The 26,523-nt window shown below is 44.0% G+C and overlaps 1 protein-coding gene across 1 annotated transcript; it reads left to right on the forward strand.

Moving 5' to 3' along the window:
- The first annotated feature begins 549 nt into the window (after positions 1-549).
- Chrna5 (cholinergic receptor nicotinic alpha 5 subunit) lies at positions 550-25,823 on the forward strand. Its single transcript, XM_021642968.2, has 6 exons — positions 550-770; positions 16,565-16,716; positions 18,338-18,382; positions 20,646-20,755; positions 22,283-23,111; positions 24,947-25,823. Exons 1-6 carry the CDS (start codon positions 683-685, stop codon positions 25,106-25,108), a joined length of 1,386 nt encoding a protein of 461 aa, XP_021498643.1. The 5' UTR covers positions 550-682; the 3' UTR covers positions 25,109-25,823.
- Positions 25,824-26,523: the final 700 nt, after the last annotated feature.

Here is a 26,523-nt window from a genome sequence, read left to right on the forward strand (position 1 = left end):
TGCGGAAGGCTTGAATGAATGTCAGAGCTGTCAGTCACACCTGCCCTTTCAGAGTCCTCTAGTTTATCCATCTCGTTTCAAAGGAAGAGAAAACAGACCACAAAGGAAGGAGGATTTGACCAGGGTGGCCTTGCAGATCTAGAATATAGCTCTCCTGATACGGATCTACAACAGGGGCATGAGAGTCAGCGGCAGGGAGGCAGTCTTGTTGGTTCGTGCGGGAAATCCAGAGTTCCACAGGCTGCCGCAAGAGGATTGCCGTGGGCTCGAAGCCAAACTGACCTACAGCACCAAACAAAACAAAATCGTACCAAAACTAAAGTCAGGACGTTCTTCGCACCTTTCAGAATTCGCGCCCCGAGGCTGAGACAGGTTGGCAAAGCAGGGCTAAGGTGGGAAAGGCGGAGCGAGCAGCGGATGAAGCTGGACCAGGGGCGGAGCCTAAAGGGACTGGGTGCGGCCTCTAGGGGGGGGCTGCGGGCCACAGGGGCGGGGCCAAACGCCTCGGCTCCGCCCCCGGGCGCCGCGGGCCTTGCGCCGTGCTGCGAGTGGGCTGCGGTCCGGAGCTGAAGAGCGAGCGGCGGGCGGCTCCGGAGGGAACGGCGGGAGTTCGGCGGCGGCCCGGGCGCTCGGTCCCTCAGGGCCCAGCGTTGCCCGCGAGGCGGCCGTCGGCGGGCGGGCGATGGCGGCGCGGGGGGCGCGGCGGCGCGCGCTGCGGCTGCTCTTGGTGGTGCAGCTGCTGGCCGGGGCGGCGCGGGGCGCTCGGGGAGGTGAGCCGGGGCGGGGCCGCGGGCCGCGGGGCAGCGCGGCGTCTCCCTGTCTTCTGGAAAGTCGGGCCGAGGCTCCAGGTTAGCACCGGCCCCGTCCATCCAGACGTGAAGAGGAGGTCAGTCAGGGCGTTCGTCCGCGGGCTCTCCCCGTCGGGGCGGCTGGGCCGTGTGGGGTGCGCCTCCGTCCAACTTTCCCAGAGCGTGCGGCCGCCCTCCGGCTCCCGCCTCGCGGGAGGCTCGCGGCGCGGACCCTGCAGTCTGCCCGCCTCCGTCGCTCCCACAGCGCCTTTGCTGGAAGGCGCCGACGTCTGCTGAAGCGAGGCGGTCCACAGCCCCGGCTAACGGACCCATCGCTTGCACCTCAGCTCCTCGCTCCTCTGGAGCGTGGCTGGCGCACGCCCTCGCCCCCGTCAGTGTTTCAAAAGGTTGTGGATTGGGATAGAAACAAGCAAACGAACAAAAGAGCCCAGGGCTCTGATCCCCAGTGCTTTAGCATATTGTAGCCAGTCCTTTTAGTACTTTGGAGAAAAATGCTGCCGTTTATGGAGCACCTGTGGTGAGTTTTAAGCCGGAGAGGGCGTGCCACCAATAATCCGAGGGTCGCCGCACCTGAAGCTCAGTTTTAGCGAGAAGAGGAAGCCTGGAGGACCTTGTCTTTCTTTCGTTAAGGTTCTTAAACTGTGGGTCCTGATTTTTTTTTTTCTTTTTAATTTTTAGAAAGTGGTAACTTCGCAGACTAGAATTTTCGATTACAAGATGGGTCTGCTGAAGCAGTGGAATCTTTGCAGAGAGTGTTAATGGTTTAGAGAAAGGAAGGCATGTCCTTGTCTCAGATTATGTCTCCAGCGTGTCTTGTCTTAGGACAGAATTCTCTGCACTCCTTTGAAAAATGAGGACAACACAGCTTATTTTCCCCAGCTATTTTCAGGATTGATTGCTGCATCTAAAATGCTAGGCAGTGCCCAACAGCCTAGAAAATGGTAGCGGCTGCCTCTTTTGGTGGAGCTGGGAATTTTAAAAGGTTTCTCTGTATTAGGATAAATCGTTGTTGCGGGGTCTTCAGTGGTGTGAGTTAGCCAACTCCTTTGCAGGGTTTGGTGTTTTGACCAGAGTTGATGGCCTGCTGCTTTCTGCTCCCACTCACTGGGACTTCTTTAATAATAACCCTCTTTTGTTACTGATCTTTCTCTGTCCCGTGTGCGCTCCTGAAGATCCACGATTCCCTTGTGTGTGGTTATGCACATGTGCTGGTAGAGGCCAGAGGTCAGCTGTGGGTGTTGTTCCTCAGAGCCATCCACTGTGCTTGGTTTTTGTCGTTTTGTTCCCTCTCACTGCGACCTGGGGCTCATGCATTAGGATAGGCTAGTTGACAGTCCTGCGGAATTCCATGGATCTGCCGTCTCTGCCTCCCTAGTGGTGGGATTACAAAGGCACTTTTTACAGATTAAAACTGGGCCCCTCGCTAGGCACTTTACTTGCTGTGGGTTAAACTGAGGTCCTTGTGGTCGTGCACTTAAGAAGAGGAGCCATCTCCCAGCCCACAAGAGCTGTCATTCTTTTCTGTTTATCTTTGTGTCCCCAATGCCTAGTTTATTATAGGAGACTAGTAAATGTCTATAATTGAACGACCGGAACAGTAATGTCACCCCGGACAGTTCGAAGACACGGCCCTGAAATAATCCCCTGTGTAGCTCTCAGCTTCTTAAGCTCTGTGCATTCTGACTGAGCACGGTGAAGAAGACAGTGTTTCAGAGCGCTGCCGCTGCACTCTTTCAAATGAGTACTCCTATGCTTTTGTGTTCTACCTTTGAATTCCCAGTGGCTGAAGTTCTGTGTGTAGCCAAGAGACCTGTGAACTGGCTGTGGGGTTTGGTACACAGTGAACTTTGCTGACGCCTTATCTCTCCTCCCCTTTAAGATGCTAGAGTGGAGGTAGAGGTTTTTCAGAGAATTGATTCTATATTTATGTCTTATTGGTTTTGTATTCCTCTTAGATTCTCATCTCTTACGGTTTCCTATGAACCAATTCCCAGACAGCAGCTGTACCTATTTGGCTGACTGAAGGTCACAGAGCTGTGGAAAGTAGCCTGGAAGGCAATTTTGTCTGCCGTGAAATATAATTTACGAGTACATTAAGATAGTATAGGTCTTTGAACTGACCTGTGATAAGGACATTTATGGAAATTAAACGGTCATTAGTTAGGTATAGTTCTTAGCTGTGCTACATTTTAAATGGTTGAAACTTTTTAGTATATGTTCTTCAGTCAAAGGAAGGTAAAATAATTCATAGAAAATTCGAGCTTTGGAGGTTTTTTCTTCTCACCTTTAGCTGTTTTTATTTACACTTTCAGAAACTAATAGAAATACATTCAAAGTGGCTGTCAACTTCACTTTTATAATTTATTCATTTGTTTTTTTTTTTTTTTTAGAAAGTATTGGCATTTATTGAGCATGCTTTCAGTGCACTGGCTTTGTATGTTTTAACTCCTGTAAAACAATACGCAGTGTATGAATTCCTATTCCCACAGGCTTACCCTTCGGCGTTCATTTAGGAAAGGTCAGGGTTTTAGGTGCTGGTAATTTGACAATAAACAAAGGCTCTGCCTTTTTAGAGCCTGATTTAACGGACAGCGAGGTTGACATACAGTAATTTATGTGATTTGGTCTAGGCCAGAGCTAGTAAATGAGAGAATCTGAATTTGAACTTGACGAATCTGACTGGGGCTTTGCTTTTAATCACCATTCTCAGCTCACCTCCTATTTTAATCAATCAACCAACATAGATGGAACAGTCAAACCAGGTATTTAATTTTGGGGGGTTAATTTATACTTTGAGTGAAAATGATTTTTTTTCATACTATATATTGTAATCACGGTTTCTGCTTATCTCAACTCCTTCCAGATCATCCCTACCCTTCCCACCCAACTCTGTGCCCTTTGAGAGAAATAATCTCTCTCTCTAGACAACAAACAGGCAAACAAACAAACAAACCAGAATTTTTTTAAAAAGAAAAATACAATATACATACAAACATGCACTACAAACAACTCACTAAATAACTCACTAAATCAGAAACCATAATGTGCAAGCAAAAGACCAGTAAGACCAGAAAGAAAAAAAAAAAGCACGCAAACAGTATGACATCAACTGCTGGGCATGAGGCCTCCCCTTAAGTGTGATTTGTATACCCAGTGAGACTCCATTGGAGAAGTTTTTGCCTTTACAAGCGGTTGTCAATTTGAAGTACCTTCTCGGTTATAAGTGGGAGCCTGTGTCCACCTCCCCCTCCCAGTGCTGGGATACTAACTGGCTTGTGCAGACCCTGTGCATACTGCCACAGTCTCTGTGAGTTCATATGAGTGTCAGTCCTATTGTGTCTGGAAGGCAGTGTTTTCTTGATGTCATCTGTCCCCTCTGACTCTCTCAGTCTTTCTGCCTCTTCTGTGTAGTTCCCTGAGCCCTTAGGGGAGTGGTTGGATAATGACATCCTATTTTGAATTGAGTGTTCCAAAATCTCTGTCTCTGTACACTGGCTAGCTGTGGGTCTCTGGGTTAGTTTCCATCTACTGCAAAAAAAAGTTTCTCTGATGGCTGAGCAAGACACTGACTATAGATATAGCTGAATGTCATTAGGAGTCATTTTATTTGTCAGGCAGTAGTGATGCACACCTTTGATCCCAGCACTAGAGGCAGAAGCAGTTGGATCTCTGTGAGTTCAAGGCCAGCCTGGTCTACAGAGTGAGTTCTAGGACAGCCAAGGCTACACAGAGAAGCCCTGTCCTCCCTCCCACCCTACCCCACAAAGGTTTGCTGCTATGTTTCTTCTGGGCCCATGGCCTATCCAGCCTCAGGCTCTTGGCTGCAGGAACAGTGTCAGGCATGGGCTTTGTGTAGCCTTAAATCCAGTCAAAGGATGGTTAGTTACTCCTCAATGTTTGTGCTACCATGGCACAATATATCATGCAGGCAAGCCAGTGTTGGGCATGAGCTAGAAGGGAAAGCGGAGAGGGCCCACAGAAAGGAACCTAGCTGGGTCTGCGCCGAGGGTGGAAGCCACTTTAGTCTTTTTTGTGCATAAGCTAAAATCCAGCTTTTCACACAGTTTTCTTTGAAATTAAAAATTATTTTGGCCAGGTATGGAGATACTCACCTGTCTCCCCAGAACTTGGGAGGCAGAAGCAAGAGGAGTTCAAGACCATAGAGAACAGAAGAAAAGCTTTGCTAGCTCTTCATCTTATAGAATATTAATGCCTGCCATATATAAAGAATATTTAAAAAAAAACCTAAATACAAAAACTCAATCCTGTTGATAAGTGGGCTAGTGCAATGATCAGACAATTCTCAAAACAACAAATAGCCGGGACACATATAAAAATGTTTCACATCCCTAGCCATCAGAGAAATACAAATTAAAACTACACTGACACTTTCTGTTCAGAAAGGAAGCCATTAAAACAATGAATGCTGGAATGGTGGCTCAGCAGTTAAGAATTCTTGCTGCTTTTGCAGAGGGCATAGTTTGGTTTCCAGCACTTACACTGAGTGGCTCACAACCACTTGTGACTCCAGTGCCAAAGGACATGATGGTTTCTTCTGGCTTCTGCAGGTACCTGTACACACACACATACACACACACCTTGTAATGTTGTCAAGAAGGGTGGAGGAACCTTTTTGGGAATGTAAATTAGTCCAATGAGTATGGAAATCAATGTGGCCATTTCTCAAGAAAACTAAAAGTAGAACTACTATCCCACCCAGATATGCTGCTCCTGTGTATTTACCCACAGGACCCTCATCAACATAGCACAGAAACACGTGAACATCCATGTGTATTCTGCCACTGTTCCCAATAGCTGAGGTACGGATTCAGCCTGTGTTTAGTCAACAGATGAATGCATAAAGAAAACGTGATACACACATAACAATGGAGTTTTTTTTTTTTCAGTCTTAAACGAAATTATGTCATTTGCAGGCAAGTGAATGCAACTGAGGAGCATATTGAAGTATACTCCGAAAGACAAATACCATACTTTCTCACATTTTAGATTCTAATTTTTATGTAGATGAGAACTGCATAAAACCGTGGGACAGGCATGAAAATAGAAATGAGATTGGGGGAAGGAAGGGGACGAGCAGGAGGGGAGGGGAATAAAGGGTTTGGGGATGAGTATGGTCATACACCTGAATAAAAATGTTTGCATGTAACTCATCACTATGCACACTGACTGTTCACCACCAAAAACTTTGTAAGGTTCACCACCAACTTGGACTGTGCAGGCCTTGTCTTATAAAAGGAAAAATAGCTGTTTTCTTGAAAATGCTGAACACGCCCTATGATCTAGGTTGTGAGCACCTGCAAGGTAGGGTCACAATTCTCTGGACTGTGCAGCTGGACCTGAGTGTTTATTTCTTTGTTGAGGCAGGTTCCATGTAGCCCAGGTTGGCCTCAACTTGAGGTATGGTCTAGCATGACCTGGAATGCTTGCTCGTCTTTGCTCTATTTTCCAAATGCTGGGATCGCAGCTGTGTTTCACTGTGCTTTTGCCTGTGTTTATTAAAGTACCTGTGGATGGGACTCTGATATGGTTGTCAGAATAGAGGGCTCCTTTTGATTCATAATTACAAATTATATTTATCAAGCTATTTAAAAAAATTAGGCTGAGTTCTAGTACAGTAATTTCAGAATAGCATTTTTCTTCTGATAGCGTTTTTCATTTGTAACAATTGGAGTTAAATTCTTTTAGGTGATATTTTTAGTTTGAAATTAAATAAGCAAGTTGAGGTAGACATGCTGGAAGAAGCAGTGTGATGGAGCATCATTTTAAAAACCTTTTATGTGTAAGCACGTGTGTGTGTGTCTGCATGTCTGCTTCCCTGCCTGCTTGCCGGTGTGTGTGTTACATCATCTCTCTAACATCTTTAATTTGACCTCATGTTCTTTTCTTATAAAGTAGGACTGAGGAGAAGGAAAGGTCTAACTATTTTAGTAAGAAAAGCATATGTGAGTTCAGTTGTTCTGACAAGAGGAAAATTATAAACTTTTGGATTTAAAAAATCCCTTTAAAATTTGTCAGTGATGTGACATAAATTGGGCAGAACTTTTCTTCTGTGTCAAAGTTTCTCAGTCTCTGAAATTTGGGTTCGAGAAGGGTTTGTTGCTGGGAAGAAAGGGTCCTGGCCATCTGGTGTGTTACAGCATTCCTGACCTCTATTCGTGAGCTACCACCAGTGCCCCACTGAAGAGTGTCTCCAGAGCGTTCAGATATTATTTTCTCCACAGGAATTGTTCTCCCCTCACTCATGAGGATCCCACTTGCAGTTTTGTTGCAAAGCCTCTCATACTTTGCTGTGTGAAGGGATCCTTTAGGGTTTTGTTAAGGCTGTGTGGAGATTCAGAAGGTCAGAGGCAGGGCCTGAGGCTGGAATGTCTCTAAGAAGTGAAGGAAAGTTTGTGAAACTCATGCTGTACTGAAGTTTTGTTTGCTTCCTCACTTGTTTTTGAGACAGGGTCTCATGTAGGCCATGTTGGTGTCATTTTCACATGTAGCCACTGTTGCTGAGAGTAAACACTTTAAGTAGGAAAGCTTCTAGATAAATGCCCATTCATGCCAATCAGTGTCATTCCCAGGATCCTCTGAAAGTAGTGAAGTTTGGCCTAAATGAGACTGATAGAAACCTGGGGCTGGAGAGACGGCTTAGGCTTAAGAGCACTTGCTGCTCGGGGTGTGGTGACACATGCCTTTAGTCTCAGCACTTGGGAGACAGAGGCAGCCATGTCTGTACATGAGTTCAAGGCCAGCCTGGTCTACATAGTGAGTTCCAGGATAGCCAGGGGCGACACAGAAAAAAAAAAAAAAACTAAAACCAAAATAACAACAAGTACTTACTGCTGGCCCAGAGGACCTGAATATGGCTCTCAGCCCCCACATCAGGCAGTTAAACCACTTGTAACTCTAGCTCCAGAGAATCCAGTGCTCTCTGCTGGCCTCAGTAGGTTCCCTCACAGTGTGTCACATCCACATACAGACAGATTCTTTTCTTAATCTAAAAAGACTAATAGAAACCAGAAAATAAGCATTACTTCCTTATTCACACAAATCAACTCTCTGTCTCCTTTTGCCTTTCCTGTTTCTGGAAACAAGGTCTCACTGTGACTATGTAGCCTAGGCTGCCCTTGAACTCACTGGGCAGATGAGATTGGCTTCAAGCTTGGGCCTGGAGAGATGGTACATTGGTTAAGAACACTTATTTTGCAGAGGACCTAGGTTCAATTCCCAGCACCCACGTGGTGGCTCACAACCTCCAAACTCCATTTCCAGGGGATCTAGTTCTCTCTTCCGCCCTGCGGAGACCAGGCTCTCATATGGTGCATATACATATTTGCAGGCAAGATACTCATACACATAAAAATTTAAATTCTAGCAACAGCGAACCCCTGAGGAATTCCTTGTCTCAGCCCCCTGAGTACTGGGATTATAGGTGTGTGCCACTATGCTTGATTCTTATCTTCAACCTTCTCTATCTCTTTAAGTCATTATTTGTTCATAACTGGACAATTCTGAAAAAAATATTTTGGAGGCAAGGCCTAGCCAAGAATCACCTTCAGCGCCTGCTTGTCCTGCCTCCACAGTCTAAGCACGGGGATGCAGGAGTGTGCTACCACCTTGGCTCTTGGGGAAGAAATTGTCAAGTCTTGTCAAGGTCATATAGGCTTTGCAGCTCCTTATGCCGTTAGACGTTTTATTTCCCAGCACTGCAAAATGTACTAGCTTAAATATGTATTTATTACCCATCAAACGATCTTGAATGTCAAATTAAAATAGTGGACTCTGCATTTATTTGATTTGATAATGTTTAAACTTTTTTTTTTTTTTTAACTCCTCAAGAACTATTGACTGGGCCTAAATTTAACACCACCTAAGGTCATTGTGTTGCTCCTCGTGTTCTGAGAGTCAGGGAAAGATGTAGAATTGAGCTCAGTAACAGCACTTGCAGTGTAACTGTGCCCTGTAATTCTGTGTTAAAAATCAATAGAAAATAGTGAAAACAACACCCTTGCATTCATCCGTAATACTAAAACAATGATTAGTAAGCGCACTTTCCTTATTTGTCACATTGAGAGTGCTGAGTTAGTACTATTTATTCCCCCGCATTAACTAAATGGTTATGTTTCCTGCTTTATCTTGACATCTCCTAAAATAGCTCTCCTAGGACTGCAGCAAGGAGAATTTTTTTAAAGGTATTAAAGTCACCTTTTTTGTTAACTTAAAAAAAAAAAGATACAAGGAGAGTTAGAGGGGAAGGGAAGATTAACCACTCCACAGATGCCTTCAATATGGATCGAGAATATGGCACATGTATCACTTTTGAAAATCTTTTTTAGGTTCGTGATTTATTTCATTCTTATGTCGCCTTGAAGAAGTTAGGGAAGGCTCTTGGCAGTGCCTAGCACAGTTTAAAGCATTCATACCCTTGACTCAGCATCCCATCTTCAGTCCCTGTAGAAGACGGGAAGGAGAGATGTACAGGATGTTAGTTACAGCATTTTCCACAGTATCATTATTGGAGACTAATTTGGATGAACACTACATAGGTGCCCACCCATGAAAGCTTAAAGTATGACATGTACCCATAATACAGACTGCTTTATGGTTAGGAAGAAAAAGGAGCTAGATGGATAACCACTAACATAGTTTTGAATGAAAAAAATAAAGCCAAAGAACTTTAAAAGGGAAATATTTGTTCTTCCTTTGCGCGTATATGGTATGCATGTGTGTTTGTAATTAAAATGTGTACACTTCAAACCTAACAATAGTTAACCTAGAGTCAGAAAGACAGACAGAGAGAGAGGAAGAATCCCTACTAAAGGAACTTCTAGGTTTGAATTGTAACAATGACCATACCTTATTTTTGTGTCTAAATGAATGTGTCATTTAGAAGAAAAATAAAACAAAACAAAGCTGGGACCTAGTGGGGCCTCTGCTTCTTATTTGCTGCTGTTAGAGCAGTCTTCTTGGGAGGAGCGTTTCCTGACGCCCCTCCCCTATTTGACTGTGTTTAAAAGCACTTTTGATTGTTACATAGAGAGAGTGTATCTGGTGGATAGAAGGGGGAAAAAACAAGTCTGTGAGAGCTCCCACACAACAAAGAATCACTGGACTCAAAATGTCTGTAGTGCCAAGTCAAGAAATCTTATGTTTAGATTAGAAGGCTGCAGCCATATTTAAGCTTATAGGTTGTGTGTTGGGAAAATGCCAGAAAGCACCGTTCTCACTGTGCCCTCCACATGGCCACAGAAGTCTAACCCCGATGTGGATAAGTTCTCATCCCGGTAGGGCATGTTCTATGCCCTTGTGTTCTGTGCTGCTCCTGGTGCAGAGGCTGCTGTGGTCACAGCCATCCAGAATCTGAGAAGCTGATGGATGGATACACTGAAGTAGGTACCATCTTGGGTTCTGGCTGCTTCCAAGTTGTAGCAGGTGCTGAAGACTTAAGAACTTTTGGAGGAAACTGAATGGTGCAGCAGGTGTTGTCTTGATTTTTGCCTGTAGTTGGGAAAAGGCTGGTAATATCCGTAGTTAGCTGCAGAACATGCTGACTTTCTCCAGAATCCCTACTTTTCAATGAGGACAATCATTATTCTTCATGGAAGAATGACAGTAGAGAATACTGTCAAGCACTCCAAGAAGTGGCTTTTCAAATCCTAACTTCTTTTTTTGACTATATAGGATCAATAGTGGGGAAGATGTTAATTTTAAGAATTTACTTAGCCATGGACCTGGAGAGATGGCTCAGTGACTAAGAGCACTGACTGCTCTTCCAGATGACTGGGATTTGATTTCCGGTACCCACAGGGAGGCTCACAACTGTCAATGGTTTAGATCTCCCGGGGTCGGAGGTCCTCTTCTGGCCTCTGCAAGCATTGCAGGCATATGTGTCACAGAGGTATTCTTGAGCAAGCACAGAGAAAGAAATATTCCATAGACACTGCCCAATATCACAAGAACATTATTTAATTTGTTTTGATTTGCAAGACGCCAAAACGGGTAAGCAGAGGTTATCTTTCTTTTAAATTAATGGGTTTTTAAAATTTATTTAGATGCAGGATCGTACATTGTTACCCATGCTCGCCTTGAACTCATGATCCTCATGTCTCAGCCTCCCTCATTCTGGAGTTAAAGGTGTGGATCATCACATAGTTTATTGGTATTTTATAATGAAAAGTTAAAACATATAAAAATTGGTCCAGGGTAGTCAGTCCTCATAGCCTAGGCCAGTAGATTCAGCTAAATGAGAAACTGAGGCAGGAGGTCATGGTTTCTGTGCCTGCCTGGGCTACAGAGTGAGTTAAGACTGGAGTAATTTATTGAAAGCAAGAGGAGGGTGGAGGATGTGGCTTAGTGCTAGACAGACACTTGCCCAGCAGGTAGAAGGCCTTAGGTTCAGTCCTCTGTGCCTGCGGAGTGGCGCTTGAAGAGGAGGGAAGGCCTAGTATGGTGGATTAAGAGTTCTTGCCACACATCGACAGCAACTATATTTTGCTGATAGGATATTCCTAATTTTATATAGATTAGAAATTGTAGCCTGTAGAGGTCGGAGGCTTGGGGGAATGGCAAGCACTCAGTGAAGGTTTTTGGCTCTGCAGTTCTGTGTTCTTTCTTCTTTACCATAGTAAAATTAAGGATCAAGATTATTTCTTTGAAAATAAATGTAGTTTTACTAAATTACTTGGTTTTGATTTTTTTTGTCTTTAGACATGCCAAGCTGACCTTGAACCTGCTGCGTAGCCTGTGCTGGACTGGAAGTCTTGATAGTCTCCCCTTAGCTACCAGAATGGTACAGTTCCATACAGGTGCTGCCATCCCTGGTTTTATGAAAAAATTTTCAGTGTCATTATTCCCATTCTTCAGACATGAGACAGTTGGTATTCAGAATGCAAACTGAATGTGTTAAAGCACAGTGGAACTCTTTCAGGGCGTTACGGATGATGCATTTCCACAAGTTGGCTGTTCAGCGTAGCTTTCTTTTGTTGTACTGTCAAAGACTTGAGGAGAGTTTATGCTCTTCTCCTGCTCTGCTTACCTACTTGGTTCCCTGTTTTCCCTGGGATATGTGATTTACGCACGATCAGTACACTGATAATACACTGATTAGCGTTAACGACTAGAGGCTTGAAGGTAGGTGTGCCGGCACATCCCTGTAACCCTAGCACCTAGGCAGCAGAGTCAGCAAGCGCAGAGGTAGACACCGACTCAAAAGTCAAACACAGTCACAAACAAAAAACCAAAATAGCACCCGCAAATTTGGAGGATTTGGAGGAAGCTTTGTCACCGTAGCACATTGAGGGTGCCTTGTGCCACAAACACATTTTTTCCTCTGCATCTTTTCAAGGTTCTGTTGCCTTAGACTGCCTGGAAACCGCCTTGGTTGGATAGTGGTAGGCGTCAGATAGGGTCTGCAGGAGTGGCTCGCTTTTACTGCCGAGTTTTTGGAGAATTGTGTATAGAGGCCTATTGCTTTCTATTACCGCAGTAATTATTTGTGGAATAAGAACAAGCTGGTGAGGCACTTACACACAAACTTCTAGCCTTCACAACAGCCTTTTATAGTACGTTCTGTTCTTCACACACAGGTCCATTTGCACACAGGTTAGGTAACTTGTCATGAAGTCACATAGTAAATATTAGGGACCAGAATGGGGTCTAGCCTGAGTATTTTAAGATTCCAAGTCTGCTTTCTAAAACTTATTTATTTCATGTATATGAGTGCTTTGTCTTCATGCACACCAGGAGAGGAAATCAGATTCTAGTACAGATGGTTGTGAGGCACCATGTGGTTGCTAGGGATTGAACTCAGGACCTCTGGAAGAGCAGCCAGGGCTCTTAACCACAGAGCCATCTCTCTAGCTGCCCTTCCCCCAGTTTTGTTTTTGAGATGGGGTCTTGGTGGCCTTAAATCTTGGGTTTAAGTGATCCTCCTGTCTCAGCCTCTTGAGCAGCAGATCTCAATATGTGGGTCACGACCCCTTTGTGAGTTGAATGATCCTTTCATAGGGGCTGCATATCTGACAGCCTACATATCAGATACTTATGAGTCATAACAGTAGCAAAATTACAGTTATGGAGCAGCAACAAAATTTTTTTGGTTGGGGGTCACCACAGCACGAGGCACTGTGTTAAAGGGTTGCAGCATTAAGGAGGTTGAAAACCACTGCTCTTGAGTATCTGAGACTAGATGCCAGTCTGAACTCTTGAACTGAGGGTGTTACATTGTTCTTTCTGTTGAGTATCTGAGACTAGATGCCAGTCTGAACTCTTGAACTGAGGGTGTTACATTGTTCTTTCTGTTGAGTATCTGAGACTACGATGCCAGTCTGAACTCTTGAACTGAGGGTGTTACATTGTTCTTTCTGTTCGAACCTGAGTAAGAAAAGGCCTCTATAATTTTAAGAAGGTGAGTCTAGTGAACTTAAGAGAAAATTAACATAGCTCTCATGCCAGTTGTTCCACAGCCAAAGGTAGCATTCTGAGCCACTAGAGAAAAATGAAGATTAGCGTATGCCAATATGTAATTACTGATTCACGTATTCGGTTACATATTTATTCAGTGAATAGACTGAATGGCTACTATTTGACAGTGATGAGAAAAACACACAGTGAGGAAGATAGACTTTAATCGCATACTCTTAAGAATGTATAGCTACAGTACAGACGAGGAACATAGCTTTATGCAGAGGAACAGGAGAGAGGTTTTAGGGAAGGTGTGTTGCCCGAGATCCCAAGAATGAGTGGCTTAACCAGGGCATGGGAAGGCAGGGCCTCAGATGGGATTGTGTGGTACGGAAGACCCAATCCTTCAGTACAGTTGGAACCAAGGAGAGCAACAGCAGCAGAGGCTAGGGACAGACCCATGGAGAGCCAAAGGAGGCTGTTAGGCTGATGTGGAGCATCAGTCAGTCCATGTTTTGAAAGGTTATTTGGGTCTTTGCTGAGAACCAAGCCGTACTGAGCAGGTAGGGTGCTGCACAGATGGCTGTGTCACTGCTCAGCTGGCCCGTGGTTCTCTCCCCAGCAGGCAGGGAAACTCCTCAAATGCTGCTATCAGGCAGCAGTTGTCAAGTGACATCCTTGAGCGTCCGGTCCCTCAGGCTCTTGGCCCTTGGCAGTGGCTGTGGTTACAGCTCTTGGCTTGGGGGCTGAGCCCCAAAGACTTGATAGCCCTCTGGAACTTTGCGTCAACCAGAACCTGCAGGTTCTGACCCCTTACAGCCTATGATCTTCATTTCAGCCTTCTATATTCTTGTTGTTTCTATTTATGCTTCCCCTCCCCTTTCCTCAACCACTCATGAACTGTTTGGCTGCCCCAATCAGCCACTGCTGGAACCATTCAGGGTGCCTGTCTCCAATGTGACTGGGGTGTTCGGACGGGCTACTCAGGAAAACAGTGTTGGAGAGTCCGTCTTCTCCTTCCACCATGCAGGACCCAAGGATGGAGCTCAGGTCATTATGCTTGGCCTTCTCACCGGCCACAGAAATCTCTCTGCCAAAGTGACAGGGGTGCTCTCCCCTCCGGGCCAAAGTGGAAATGGCTGCAGGGTGGTCTAGAGTTCACTGAGGTTGTGGAAACAGAGTCTGGTACAAATAGTTTCGAACAGTCCTGAGGGTGCCCCTTCAGGAGCCAAAGTGATCAGCTGCAGTCACTCTAGATCTTTCTGGAGGTCTCTGGAGTGTTCAGGGCAGTCGGGCTCTCTGTCAGACCCATTAGTTCTTTTGCTTCAGGCATCTACAGGGTCAAGGGAGAGTCCAAGAGCTGCTAATTAGGGACTCTTATCTCCATGCCTCAATGTGTGCTTATTTATTAGACAATGATAGCAGATGGGTGCTTACAATGTACATTTAAAGACCTTATCGTAACTAATGGTAGCTGATTTTAACAACACTTAATGCCTGCTCAGTGCCCCAGGGCATGGGGAGATCCCCTCATTTGCATCACTTAGAGACCAGTTTGGTTATTTTTAGATTTATCGTATGTTACCTTTATGAGTGTTTTGTTGCATGTTTGTATATGTTCCACATGTGTGCCTGGCATCCTGGGAGGTCAGGAGGGGCATGGGATCCTACAGAACTGGAGTTAGGGGTGGTAGTGAGCCACCAAGTGGGTACTGAGAACTGAATCCGGGTCTTCTGTAAGAGCAACAAGCGCTTTTAATAGCTGAACCATCTCTCCAGCCATGGAGACTGCTTCTAGCAGTAGACTTTCTCTGGTTCTGGAGAAAGATTCAGGTAGCCTGTGGCAGGTGGGTGACTGTAGAGAAAGTAGGAAATACATGCATTTGAGGTTTGTTAGAGATTGTTCGGGACAAAGTCTGTTTGACTGGTAGATTATGTATAGCAGTGAGGGAGAAAGTGGTGTCAAGTGTAACTCATAGTTTTTAGACTACAGAGCCGGAAAGATGATGGGCCCACTCACTGTGATGGGGAAAACTGACAGGGCCATTTGGGGGAAGATTGTGATTATGCCTTTGGGAGTGATCTTGTGGAGTTCTGACTATAATAGAGTAGAACGCCAGGACCCCCACTACTGAGCTTCCTTAGGGCCTAAAGTTTTATACAAATATATAGCAATACAAATCTAAATACTACTACTAATAACAACCTGAATAATACAAATATAAAATAATATTTTATATATAAAATCAGGCCAACTAAAGTACAGGTCTTTATATTTCTAGCTAACAAATGAATTTTACTTCAATATAGCTTTTTGTGTGAAGTGAAGTTAGAATTTATTAAGTATGTTCATGTTTTGTTTGGCAGTGAGAGGGTTAAGCCCAAAGCTGCATTCCAGTTCTTACAGTGTACATGGAAAAACATAGATGCATGCATACATAAACCTCAGCCCTGGTACTTACATGTGTAGTCACTCCATAGTAAACACTGAAAGTTAAGAAATTAACATTAAGCAATCTGATTAACTAAGAGTTATATTTGAACCAGAGTGTCTCTAATTTGGCCATGGTCTTTGTATTACTATTTCATTTAAAAAGTCACGCAAGGGGGATGAAGAGGTGGCTCATCTGTTAAGAGCTTGTACTGTGCTTGAAGAAGACCTGAGTTCAGTTCCAGCACCCCATCAAGCAGCTCACAATTACCTATAGCTCCAGCTCCAGGAGAAACCCGACACACACACACACACACAGGACCTCTATGGGCACCTACAGTCATGGAGTGCACTTATCTCCCGGACAGACAGACAGACACATGCACAATTTAAAATAAAAATATGTCTTAAAAATTGGCTGGATGGGGATGGAGATGGCTCAGAGGTTAAGAGCACTGGTTTGCTCTTCCAGAGGTCCTGAGTTCAATTCCCAGCAACCACAAGGTGTCTCACAACCATCTATAATGAGATCTGGTGCTCTCTTCTGGCGGGCGGGTGTTTATGCAGACAGAACATTGTATACATAATAAATAAATAAATCTTAAAGAGAGAGAGAGAGAGAGAAGTTAGAATGCTTTTTAAAAAATTGGCTGGATGGATGCAGTGGTGGATACCCATAACCCTAGTACTTGGGTGTGGAGGCTGGAAGACCAGGAATTCAAGGCTGTACTTGGTTACATAGGGAATTCAAAGCCAGCCTAGGCTAAATGATATCCTATTTCAAACAAATAAGCCAAAACAGTAATAACTTAAATTTTAATTGGATCATTAACGATGTTGATTTTCTTAGAGTATGGGTATTTAGGGGAGAGCAGCTAGCATACTAATTTCTAAAATCTTGTTATGTATGCAGGACTGCCTGAACTGTCCTCCGCTGCAAAACACGAAGACAGTTTGTTTAAGGATTTGTTTGAAGACTATGAAAGGTGGGTTCGTCCTGTGGAACGCCTGAGTGACAAAATAAAAATCAAGTTTGGCCTTGCAATATCTCAGTTGGTGGATGTGGTAAGTATGCATGCCATTACGTGTTCAGCTTCACACCAACTTCGGAAAGGTCACAGGTTACCAAGGTGACCAAACATAGCCCTTGGCTCAAGGCGCTCTTGAGGGAACAATTACTAATATGCCACAGCCGAAGTGCTACTCTGTTTATATATTGATGTAAAGTTCAGAATTTGTTTTTTCTCATTTGCTAATAATAGATCTATCCTTAATGACATTTAAAGATATTAAAGCATTTTTATATTGAGGTCCCCCCTTAAGGTGTATGTAAGCATGTGCCAGAAGGTATGAGCAGTAGTCTAAGAATAGAAACCGTAGATCCTGAGAAATGGAAACTATATTAACATTGTTCCAAGATCACACTCTGCTGGGCAGTGGTGGACACACGCCTTTAATCCCAGCACTCAGGAGGCAGAGGCAGGTGGCTCTCTGAGTTCGAGGCCAGCCTGGTCTACAGAGCAAGTTCCAGGACAGCCAGAGCTACACAGAGAAACCCTGTCTCAAGAAAAAAAAGTCATGCTTCAAATGTATCAGGGGCTGGAGAGAGGGCCCAGTGGTTAAGAGCTCTGACTCCTATTGCAGCGGACTCAGGTTTGTTTCCTAGCACAAACACAACCAGTGATGACTCTAGTTTCACAGGGTCTTGTTCCTTCCTCTGTGTAGCCCTGGCTGACTCCTTTTGTAGACCAGGCTGGCCTTGAACTCACAGAGGTCCTCCTGCCTCTGCCTTCCTGAGTGCTGGGATTACAGGCATGCACTCACACACACACTTGGGATGTGTTTTTGATACAAGTTTGCCGACTGCTTTTCTCCTCACTTACATTAAAATCCTTATATAATTTAATCATATTTTTATTTGCATAAAACTGTCTAGTTTTCTTCTAATGATGATATGTTTGTACACAAATGTCTGAATCTCTCCCTTCTTTAAGAAAGGCAGGCTGGTTATGTATGGTAGCACATTTCTCTCCACCCTTTTAGGTGAATAATATTGTGCTCGTGTCTTAGATTCTGTCTTAAATTTGAGGAAATGTAGTAGTTGAGACTTTAAAGCTACATGCAGAACCCCCAGTGGTATGCTTGAGGGTAGTTACTGAGCTGCAGAATGTCCAGAGGAAATGAGCAAGAGACTAAGCTGATTTTCTAGAGAAGCAGATTAATTAGCAGAAAGTTCATCCTGTACGGAGAGAGGCATTTTTTTTAAAGCTTAAGAACCGTATTATTGAAGTTAGAGAGGGAGGAGGAGGGGAGAAGGGAAAGGGAGGAGAAGAGAGAGGGAGAGACAGAAGAGGAGAGACAAACAGCAGGCAAGCTGTAAATCTCAGCAGGAGCCGGGAGGAAGGAGATGGAGCCATGCCTTCTGAGTTAGGGTCAGCAGCGGAGGTCTGCAAACAGCTATAGAAACTGGGCAGCATTTTCAGAAAAATAGCGAGGAAGCCAGAGTGTCTGGGATGGCTGATACTCAAAAGAAGAAACAGAAAGGGGGAAAGGAAGTTACACCATTTTGAATTGGAACTCAGGAAAGTGGACAGGCCTGTCAGCAACTGCCACAAATGTACAAACTCATAAAGAATTATTGCTTATGTAACAGAAATAAGCAAACCCTCCCCCCCTTTTTTTATAGGATGAGAAAAACCAGCTAATGACAACAAACGTCTGGTTGAAACAGGTATGTACAGAACATTCAAACCAGCCCCCAGCTTGCACCAGTATTTATTATCGGCAAAAAGGACCATGAGTATGGGGGCTCTGTGGATTGTCAGGTCATGCAAGGATGAGAATACATGGAATTATTGTAGTCATGATGCATGTATGTGTGAATGTATATGCATATATTTGTTTTGAACCAGGGTCTTGTTAGGTAGCCATGCTGAGCTTAAATTCTTCAGTCTTCCATCTTTATCCTCTCAAGTTCTGGGATCACAGATATATGCCACTATTTAATTTCTGCTTTAGTTGGTATTTTTTGTGTTTCTGATATGTGCTAAGCAGGGGAGAAACTACAATGAATGGAACAGACAAAAACTCATTGTTCTCCAGGAACTTCATTCTAGGGGGAAGAGAATGAACCCATAGTACCTCAGAGACTGACAGTCTGAGAGAGGGTCACATGGGAAGGGGATGGAGGGAGTGTTGGGACTGTATTTGTAAGCAAAAAGAAACAACCAACCAAACAAAACACCCAAACAAACCATAAAAACATGACTGAAAAGGCAAAGTTTGTACAAAGTCTCAAGGGAGATGACGCAAGCCTTATAGCACATAGGAGACAAGAGTGTTTTGGGTAGAGGGGCCAGCAAATGAAAGGCCCAGAGGCTGGATTGCATCTAGTAAGGAGACCAGTGTGGCTACAAGTGCATGAGCCATGGGGGGAGGTGTGGAGACAGGGGTCAAAGGAGCAATGAGAAGCCAGTAGAACAGGAGCTTCTAGGTCACTGCAAGGATCTGGACTTTTACTTTTATTTGTTGTTATTTTTTTAAACTAAAAAATATTTATATATGAGTGTTTAGTCTGCATGCATGTAAGTATGCATGTATGTGAAATGCCCAAGGAGGGCATTGCATGCCCTGGAACTGGCATTCAGAGGGCCGTAAGCTGCCATGTGGATGCCGGGAGCTAGGCCCTGCTGTCCTCCAAGAACAGCGAGTGTTCTCTCCCCGAGCCGTCTGTCTAGCCCCAGGATTTTGCCTTTTAACTTGAGTACAACAGGAAAGGATAAGAATGCAACTAGGGGGCTAGAGAGATGGCTCAGAGGTTAAGAGCGTTTCTGTTGGCTGCTCTTCCAGAGGTCCTGAGTTCAATTCCCAGGAACCACATGGTGGCTCATAACCATCTCTACTGGGATCTGGTGCCCAATTTTGGGCATGCAGGAAGCTACCATAGACATAATCAATCAGTCAGTCAGTCATCTTGGCTGGAGAGATGGCTCAGCAGTTAAGAGCACTGGCTGCTCTTCCAAACCTGGGTTTGATTCCCAGCACCCACATGGCAGTTCACAACTGCCTGTAACTCCAAGATATGTCACCCTCTCACTGACATTGTACATGCAGGCAAAACAGCAATGCACATAAAATAAAAGCAAATAATTAAAAAAGAATGCAACTAGTTATTATTTTGCTATAATTATCAACATGCCAACTGAACATCTGACTGGGATTCGCTGTGGCATTTTCACACACGCACACACCATGCACTGGCCATGTCCACCCAGCCTTCTGTTGTCGCGCTCCTCCCCCGGCACCTTTCCCAGGCCCCAGCAATCCCTTTGTCATAAATTATTTAAGGACTTTTAAATTCTGGGCCAGCAGACATGGCCTCCAGCCGCTGTTCAATGTTTCTTACTGTTTATTCTTTCTCTCACTCTCTCCGGTTATTTATACCTACAACCAGTTCCCTGTTCCCAGACTTACAAGAGACAGTTGATGTTGTTCCTTTGCTTGTTTGCTGCACTGGGGAGTGAACCCAGGGCCTGAAGGATGCCAGGCAGGTCTACTGCTGAGCTACCTCTCCAGTTCATTCCTTAGCTTGATAGGGTCGCAGAATTGTCACTGCCGGGGCACCGGACAAAGTGCGTAAGTGTTTGGGATGCAGAATAAATCCAGCTGCCTTCACCAAACCTGGCACAGTGCAGCTGGGAAGGTGAATGGTTTCCTTAGACCTTAGGCACCGTGGCTTCGAGTTTTGAGTATGGTCGGCTGGAGGGAGAGGAGGAGCCTAGTAGAGAGCCATGACTGCATGAGCATGGCCTCACCTGTGCCTCATCAGGACCACAGCCAGAGTCATTGCTCACAGGGACCAGCCATTATTAGTTTAGAAGGTTTTCTGAATGAAAAGCAGGAATGATTCATGTCTCAAGTTTCTGGGGGTGACAAAAAGTACAGTTTTAACTTACTTTATTGATTGACATGGGGGTGAATTTGTCATTTTAAAGGGATGGGTAGACGCAAAGCTAAGATGGAACCCTGATGAGTACGGAGGAATAAAGATTATTCGTGTCCCTTCAGACTCTCTGTGGACCCCAGACATCGTTTTGTTTGACAAGTAGGTCATATTCTAAATGTTACTTTGTATTTACAAAAGAAAACTTGTATTGCTATTAGGCCCTAGTTTTTTTCCCCTCTCATCTGCAAACTGTTGAGCTGGGAAATCAAATGGCTTGAGTCTGTGCCCATTTGTTTCCAGGGTACTGTGGCTCCTTTGACTTTTTTGGTGTGTCATTTTTTTTTTTATCATAAAATGCTTGTTATTTGATTTCTGAAATAAGGAAACAGACTTGGCAAACGTGGAAAGGAGAGAGGAAAGGGGAGGGAGAACGGCTGCGATGAACGTGCACACACAGCAGACTTTTAGGTGCTTGGCAGTGTGCTCACGGCCATCTTAGATGCCGGGGGCCACCCATCCTTCTCAGGCCGAAGGCAGATACACTTTCTTGTGGTCACAGAGCACTCATATGGCAGATTAAGGGCTCACCCCAAAACCCTGTGATATCCCCTTTACCCCCTTACTCAAGTCAGACTGGGTTTGGGGGGATTTGTTTTTTTAGTTGAGGTTACTGTTTATGTTCAACGCTGTCTTCTCATATTGCATTGTAATAGTACATTGTCATGACAGCACAGCCCACTTTCCCACAGTGAGGAGTTCAGGATTGGTGTTTTGCATTCTCTTCCCCACCACCCCTCCCAGAACCAGCTCGGAGGAAATGTGAGGGTTTGCATTTATCCTATAACACCATCTTATTTGCACAAAGGCTTTTAGAGCAAATGCTATGCAAAAATGATCTTTTGAAACCTTCTGCTTCCATGTACCTTGATGTGGAAGGATGGGGAAGGCGTGTAAGGTACGTGTAGGGCGTGAGGCAGCTGTCTGCACATCCTCTTACTTTCAGTAATTGAAAACACTCTGCCCTATTTGCACAAAGGCTTTGGCATGAGGACAGAGCAAATGCTGTGCAAAAATGGTCTTTTGAAACCCTTTACTTTCATATTAGTATGAAAGGATGACCCAAGCTTATAAGGCAGCATGAGGTAGCCCCTGAGCATTGGCTGCTCTCTGTGTCACAAACATTTTTATAACTAAAGATAGTTACATTTCTGAACACGGACCTAAAGCCCTTGAGCGGGCCTGTGAAGGAATCAGGTGCCGGGGCTCAGAGCCTCTGCAACACAGGAGGTCCAGGTGTGCTCTGCCTGGGGCCAGTACTCTTTTCTGCTTAGGGGAGAAATCATCTATTATTTTTCTGGAGGAGGAAGGCTAGGAATGTGCATTCGACTCTGCCTGTTTGCATGCCCAGTATATAAACAGCCTGATTCCACTTGTATGTAAAGTCAAGTCTTTTTAACTAGTAAAATCTTAACATTTTGAGAAACATGGGACAAAGGGAAGACTAGGGTCAGTTCCAGCAGGATCACTACATGCCAGGAACAGGTCCAGGGAGCATGGCCCCATGGGTGGAGCAGATAGATAGTGATTTCAAACTTATTTCATGCTGTTACCCCCAGGTTCTTTTTATATTAGGCTTATGTGTGCTTGGCTTGTCTCATCTCGGCACTGTTGTTGTGTGTTTCTTAGTGCAGATGGACGTTTTGAAGGGGCCACTACGAAAACAGTTGTCAGGTACGATGGCTCCGTCACCTGGACACAACCAGCAAACTACAAAAGTTCTTGTACTATAGATGTTACATTTTTCCCATTTGATCTCCAAAATTGTTCCATGAAATTCGGCTCTTGGACATATGATGGAACCCAGGTTGATATAATCCTAGAGGACCAGGATGTGGACAGAACAGACTTTTTTGACAATGGAGAATGGGAAATTGTGAGCGCGATGGGGAGCAAAGGGAACAGAACGGACAGCTGCTGCTGGTACCCTCACGTCACGTACTCCTTTGTGATTAAGCGGCTGCCTCTCTTCTATACCTTATTTCTTATTATTCCGTGCATCGGGCTCTCGTTTCTGACTGTGGTTGTCTTCTACCTGCCTTCAAATGAGGGCGAGAAGATCAGCCTGTGCACTTCAGTGCTTGTCTCTCTCACTGTCTTCCTTCTGGTTATTGAAGAGATCATACCCTCATCTTCCAAAGTCATACCTCTGATTGGAGAGTATCTGGTGTTCACCATGATTTTCGTGACACTGTCCATTATGGTGACTGTCTTTGCCATCAACATCCACCATCGCTCTTCCTCAACACACAATGCAATGGCGCCATGGGTCCGTAGGATCTTTCTTCACAAGCTTCCCAAACTGCTCTGCATGAGGAGTCATGCAGACAGGTACTTCACACAGAGAAAAGAAACCGAGAGCGGCAGGGGACCTAAGTCTAGGAACACTTTGGAGGCTGCGCTGGATTGTGTCCGCTACATCACGAGGCACGTCATGAAGGAGAATGATGTCCGTGAGGTCTGTGGCAAGTATTGAATTTGTTCCCATAGAAACCCCTGCTAGTGGGGCATCTACACAAATCTTTCCATTTCCCCAGAGCATCTTCACGGACTCTGAAGAAAACTGAGCAGTATGTATTTGAAGGGATATTAATATCGCCATAGTTCTCTAGCTCTAGAATAATTTACTGACTTAGATTTATTCTCCAGAACTTTGTTTCTGACTTTTGACATTATAATTTATCAAAATTATGTTTTTTATTAATGAGCCTAATGTAGGCCTTAAAAGTACAACCAATAGCACTCAGGCAGGCAGAGGCAGGTGTATCTTTGTAAGTTTGTGGCCAGCCTGGTCTACAAAGTGAGTCCAGGACAGCCAAGAATACATAGAGAAACCCTACCTCAAAAGAAAAAAAAAGTACAACCAAGATACTTTTCTAGAAAAACATCTTTTAGTAAAATCGAAAAGAGCGAGATGCTTGTCTATAATCCTGTCATTCAGAGGCTAAGGCAGGAGGACTGAAAGAGTCTTTCTTGGGTTCAAGGTCAGCACGGGCTGCATAAGGAGACCATGTCTCCTAAAAGCAAAATGAAATAAATAACCATAAAAATAAAGAAAAGGAGCAGGGTGTTCTTGTGTGTTCTGTTTATACTTCAAAGTTTTCATAGGAAGCAGTAATAGTACCTAATCTGCTTAAAACAAAATTTGCTTAAAGACTTACACAAAAATAAGTTTGATTGTTGAGGTTAATTGGTAGTTGAAATGCAAAAATTGGGCATGTGTTTTACCAATTTATAGTGTTAAACTTTAAAATCCAAATTTTCAATTGTCACTATTTTTATTTTTATTATAATAATATCTTTAGAGTTATGACTACTAATATTTTTATAACAGAATTTATACTTAATGGTTCCATCAAGACTATGTAAATTCTAATTTTTGGCTAATATTTGGCATATTCCTGCTTCTTCCTTCCTTTCTTTCATCTTCTTTTTTTTTTTTTTTTTTTGAGACCCTTACTTTATAGCAGTGACTAGCCTGGCACTTGATATGAAGACTAGACTGGCTTCAAACTCACAGAAATTCACCTTCTGGGATTAAAGGCATGTACCGCTATGCCAAAGCCCCCACCCCAGAACCCCACTTTTTAGTGTTTTTTTTTTTTTTTTTTTTTTAAAGATAATGTTGTCCTATGTAGCTCCAGTGAGCCTTGAACTGTCAACCCTTTTACTTCAGCCTCCTGGAGGCCGGGATTACAGCAAACATGTTTTGAGGTGCTGGGCATGAACTTGTGGTCCACCTGCTTCAGTTTTCCACGTAGCTCGTACTCCATGTACCTACCACTGTGCCCAGTTTACTTCTGTGCCCATTACACAAACTAATGCTGTTGACTGTAGCATTCTGCGGTAGCAGAATTAGGTTGTTACAAGGGTTTAAACTATTTATGGCATCTTAAAAGGTAAGCATATTTGCTAGCTAATGATTTAGAACTTCATGAATTTAAATTCTAAGTTTAAATTTAGAGTGGAATTTAATAAATTATACTAGTCTGTCTCAGAGACCTGGGCAGAGGCCCATTTACACTGTGGAGACAGCAAAGGATTATCTCTAACTGTGCTTTTTATCTTAAAATAGCCAGGCAGTGGTGCTGCACACGCCTTTAATCTCAGCACTCAGGAGCAGTGGCAAGTGGATTCCTGTGAGTTCAAGGCCAGCCTGGCCTTCAGAGTGAGTTCCAGGACAGCCAAGGGCTACACAGAGAAACCTTGTCTCAAAAAACCAAACAACCCAAAAAACCAAAACAACCCAAAATGTAGACAGCTTTGATATGTATGTTTAATTTTTTTTTACAGGTTGTTGAAGATTGGAAATTCATAGCCCAAGTTCTTGATCGGATGTTTCTGTGGACCTTTCTTCTGGTTTCAGTCATTGGGACTCTAGGACTTTTTGTTCCTGTTATTTATAAATGGGCCAATATAATAGTCCCAGTTCACATTGGAAATACAATTAAGTGAAACAAGAAGCCACACTATGAATTTAGTTGTCATGCATCTCTTAGGGCACGTATACAATTATGGAAATTTGAAATTATTTACAATTTGATATAGGCTGTAACAGATTAGTGATTTCTAACATTGACTTGATATTGCCCATTAGAGCTTAAGTCATAGTTGCAAGTGGTAAGAAAACATTACCCGTCTGCACTAGCGGAGGCCTAGCGTCTGCATCCTGGCAAATCCTGCTAACTTACAATCAATGATGAAGTTCATCTTTGGAGTGCTAGAAAATGCAACTATATCTGAAGACTGTTTAAAACTTTTTCCAAATTTAGTAAAAGCATATCTTTGTGTGGTTTTGAATTTTTAGAATGGGTCTAGTTAAATTGCCTACACTGGCCCCAAACTGCCTGAGTAGCCAGGACTACAAGGTGTGCAAAGAAACACTGCCCCCGAGTCCCAGGTGGAAAACGACTGAGTATGCTCTGTGATGCCCAGCTAATATATATACTTTAAAATTCCCCCTGTCCTGTATTCACAGATGTATAATACATTATACTTCTATATGAAGAAGGCCAGTTACTTGGTTTAATAATAACTTAATGTCAGTTAGTGTTCTATGGCTGTGAAGAGACACAATGACCATGGCAACTCTTATAAAGGACATTTAATTGGGACTGGCTTATAGGTTCAGAGGTTTAGTCCTTTATCATCATGGTGGGAAGCATGGCAGCACACACAGGCAGACATGGTGCCGGAGGAGCCAAGAGTTCTCTACATCTGGATGCTAGGCAGAAGGAAGAGGAAGTGAGCCACTGGGCCTGGCTTGAGCTTCTGAAACCTCAAAGCCCACCCTCAGTGACACACTTCCTTCTAGAAGGTCAGACCTCCTAATAGTGCCTCTTCCTGGTGATCAAGCATTCAAATCTATGAGTCTGTGAGAGCCATTCCTATTTGAACTACCACACTTAATATGATGCTAGTCTTTACGAACACACACACACATTTGTTTTTGAGACAGGGTTTGTCTGTGTAGCCCTTGCTGTCCTGGAACTCACTCTATAGAAGAGGCTGGCCTGGAACTCAGAGATTCACAAGTGCTGGGATTAAAGGCATGTACCACCACCAGCCAGCTTACCAACATTTTTAATAAGCTAACGTGGTGGCTAGTAGCTCTTACGTCCACTTTATTCTTTGTGTTTCTATGGAATGGAGTTTGTGTTAGCTGGTTTGGTAGCTTATCTTCCACTGTAAACATACCACAGGCCACTCCTGTAGCCACACAGTGGCATATTCTTTGTGATGACCTCAGTCTCCAGGGCTACATTCTCTGTTCATCCTTAATCTCAGAGTAACATGCTGCAGTCACGCAGATCCCATCTCAAAATGGGACGGCCTGTCTCTGTCTTGATAATTCTGTGGAAAAAAAAACA

Source organism: Meriones unguiculatus, chromosome 1 (assembly GCF_030254825.1).
Source record: "Meriones unguiculatus strain TT.TT164.6M chromosome 1, Bangor_MerUng_6.1, whole genome shotgun sequence".
Classification (NCBI taxonomy): domain Eukaryota; kingdom Metazoa; phylum Chordata; class Mammalia; order Rodentia; family Muridae; genus Meriones; species Meriones unguiculatus.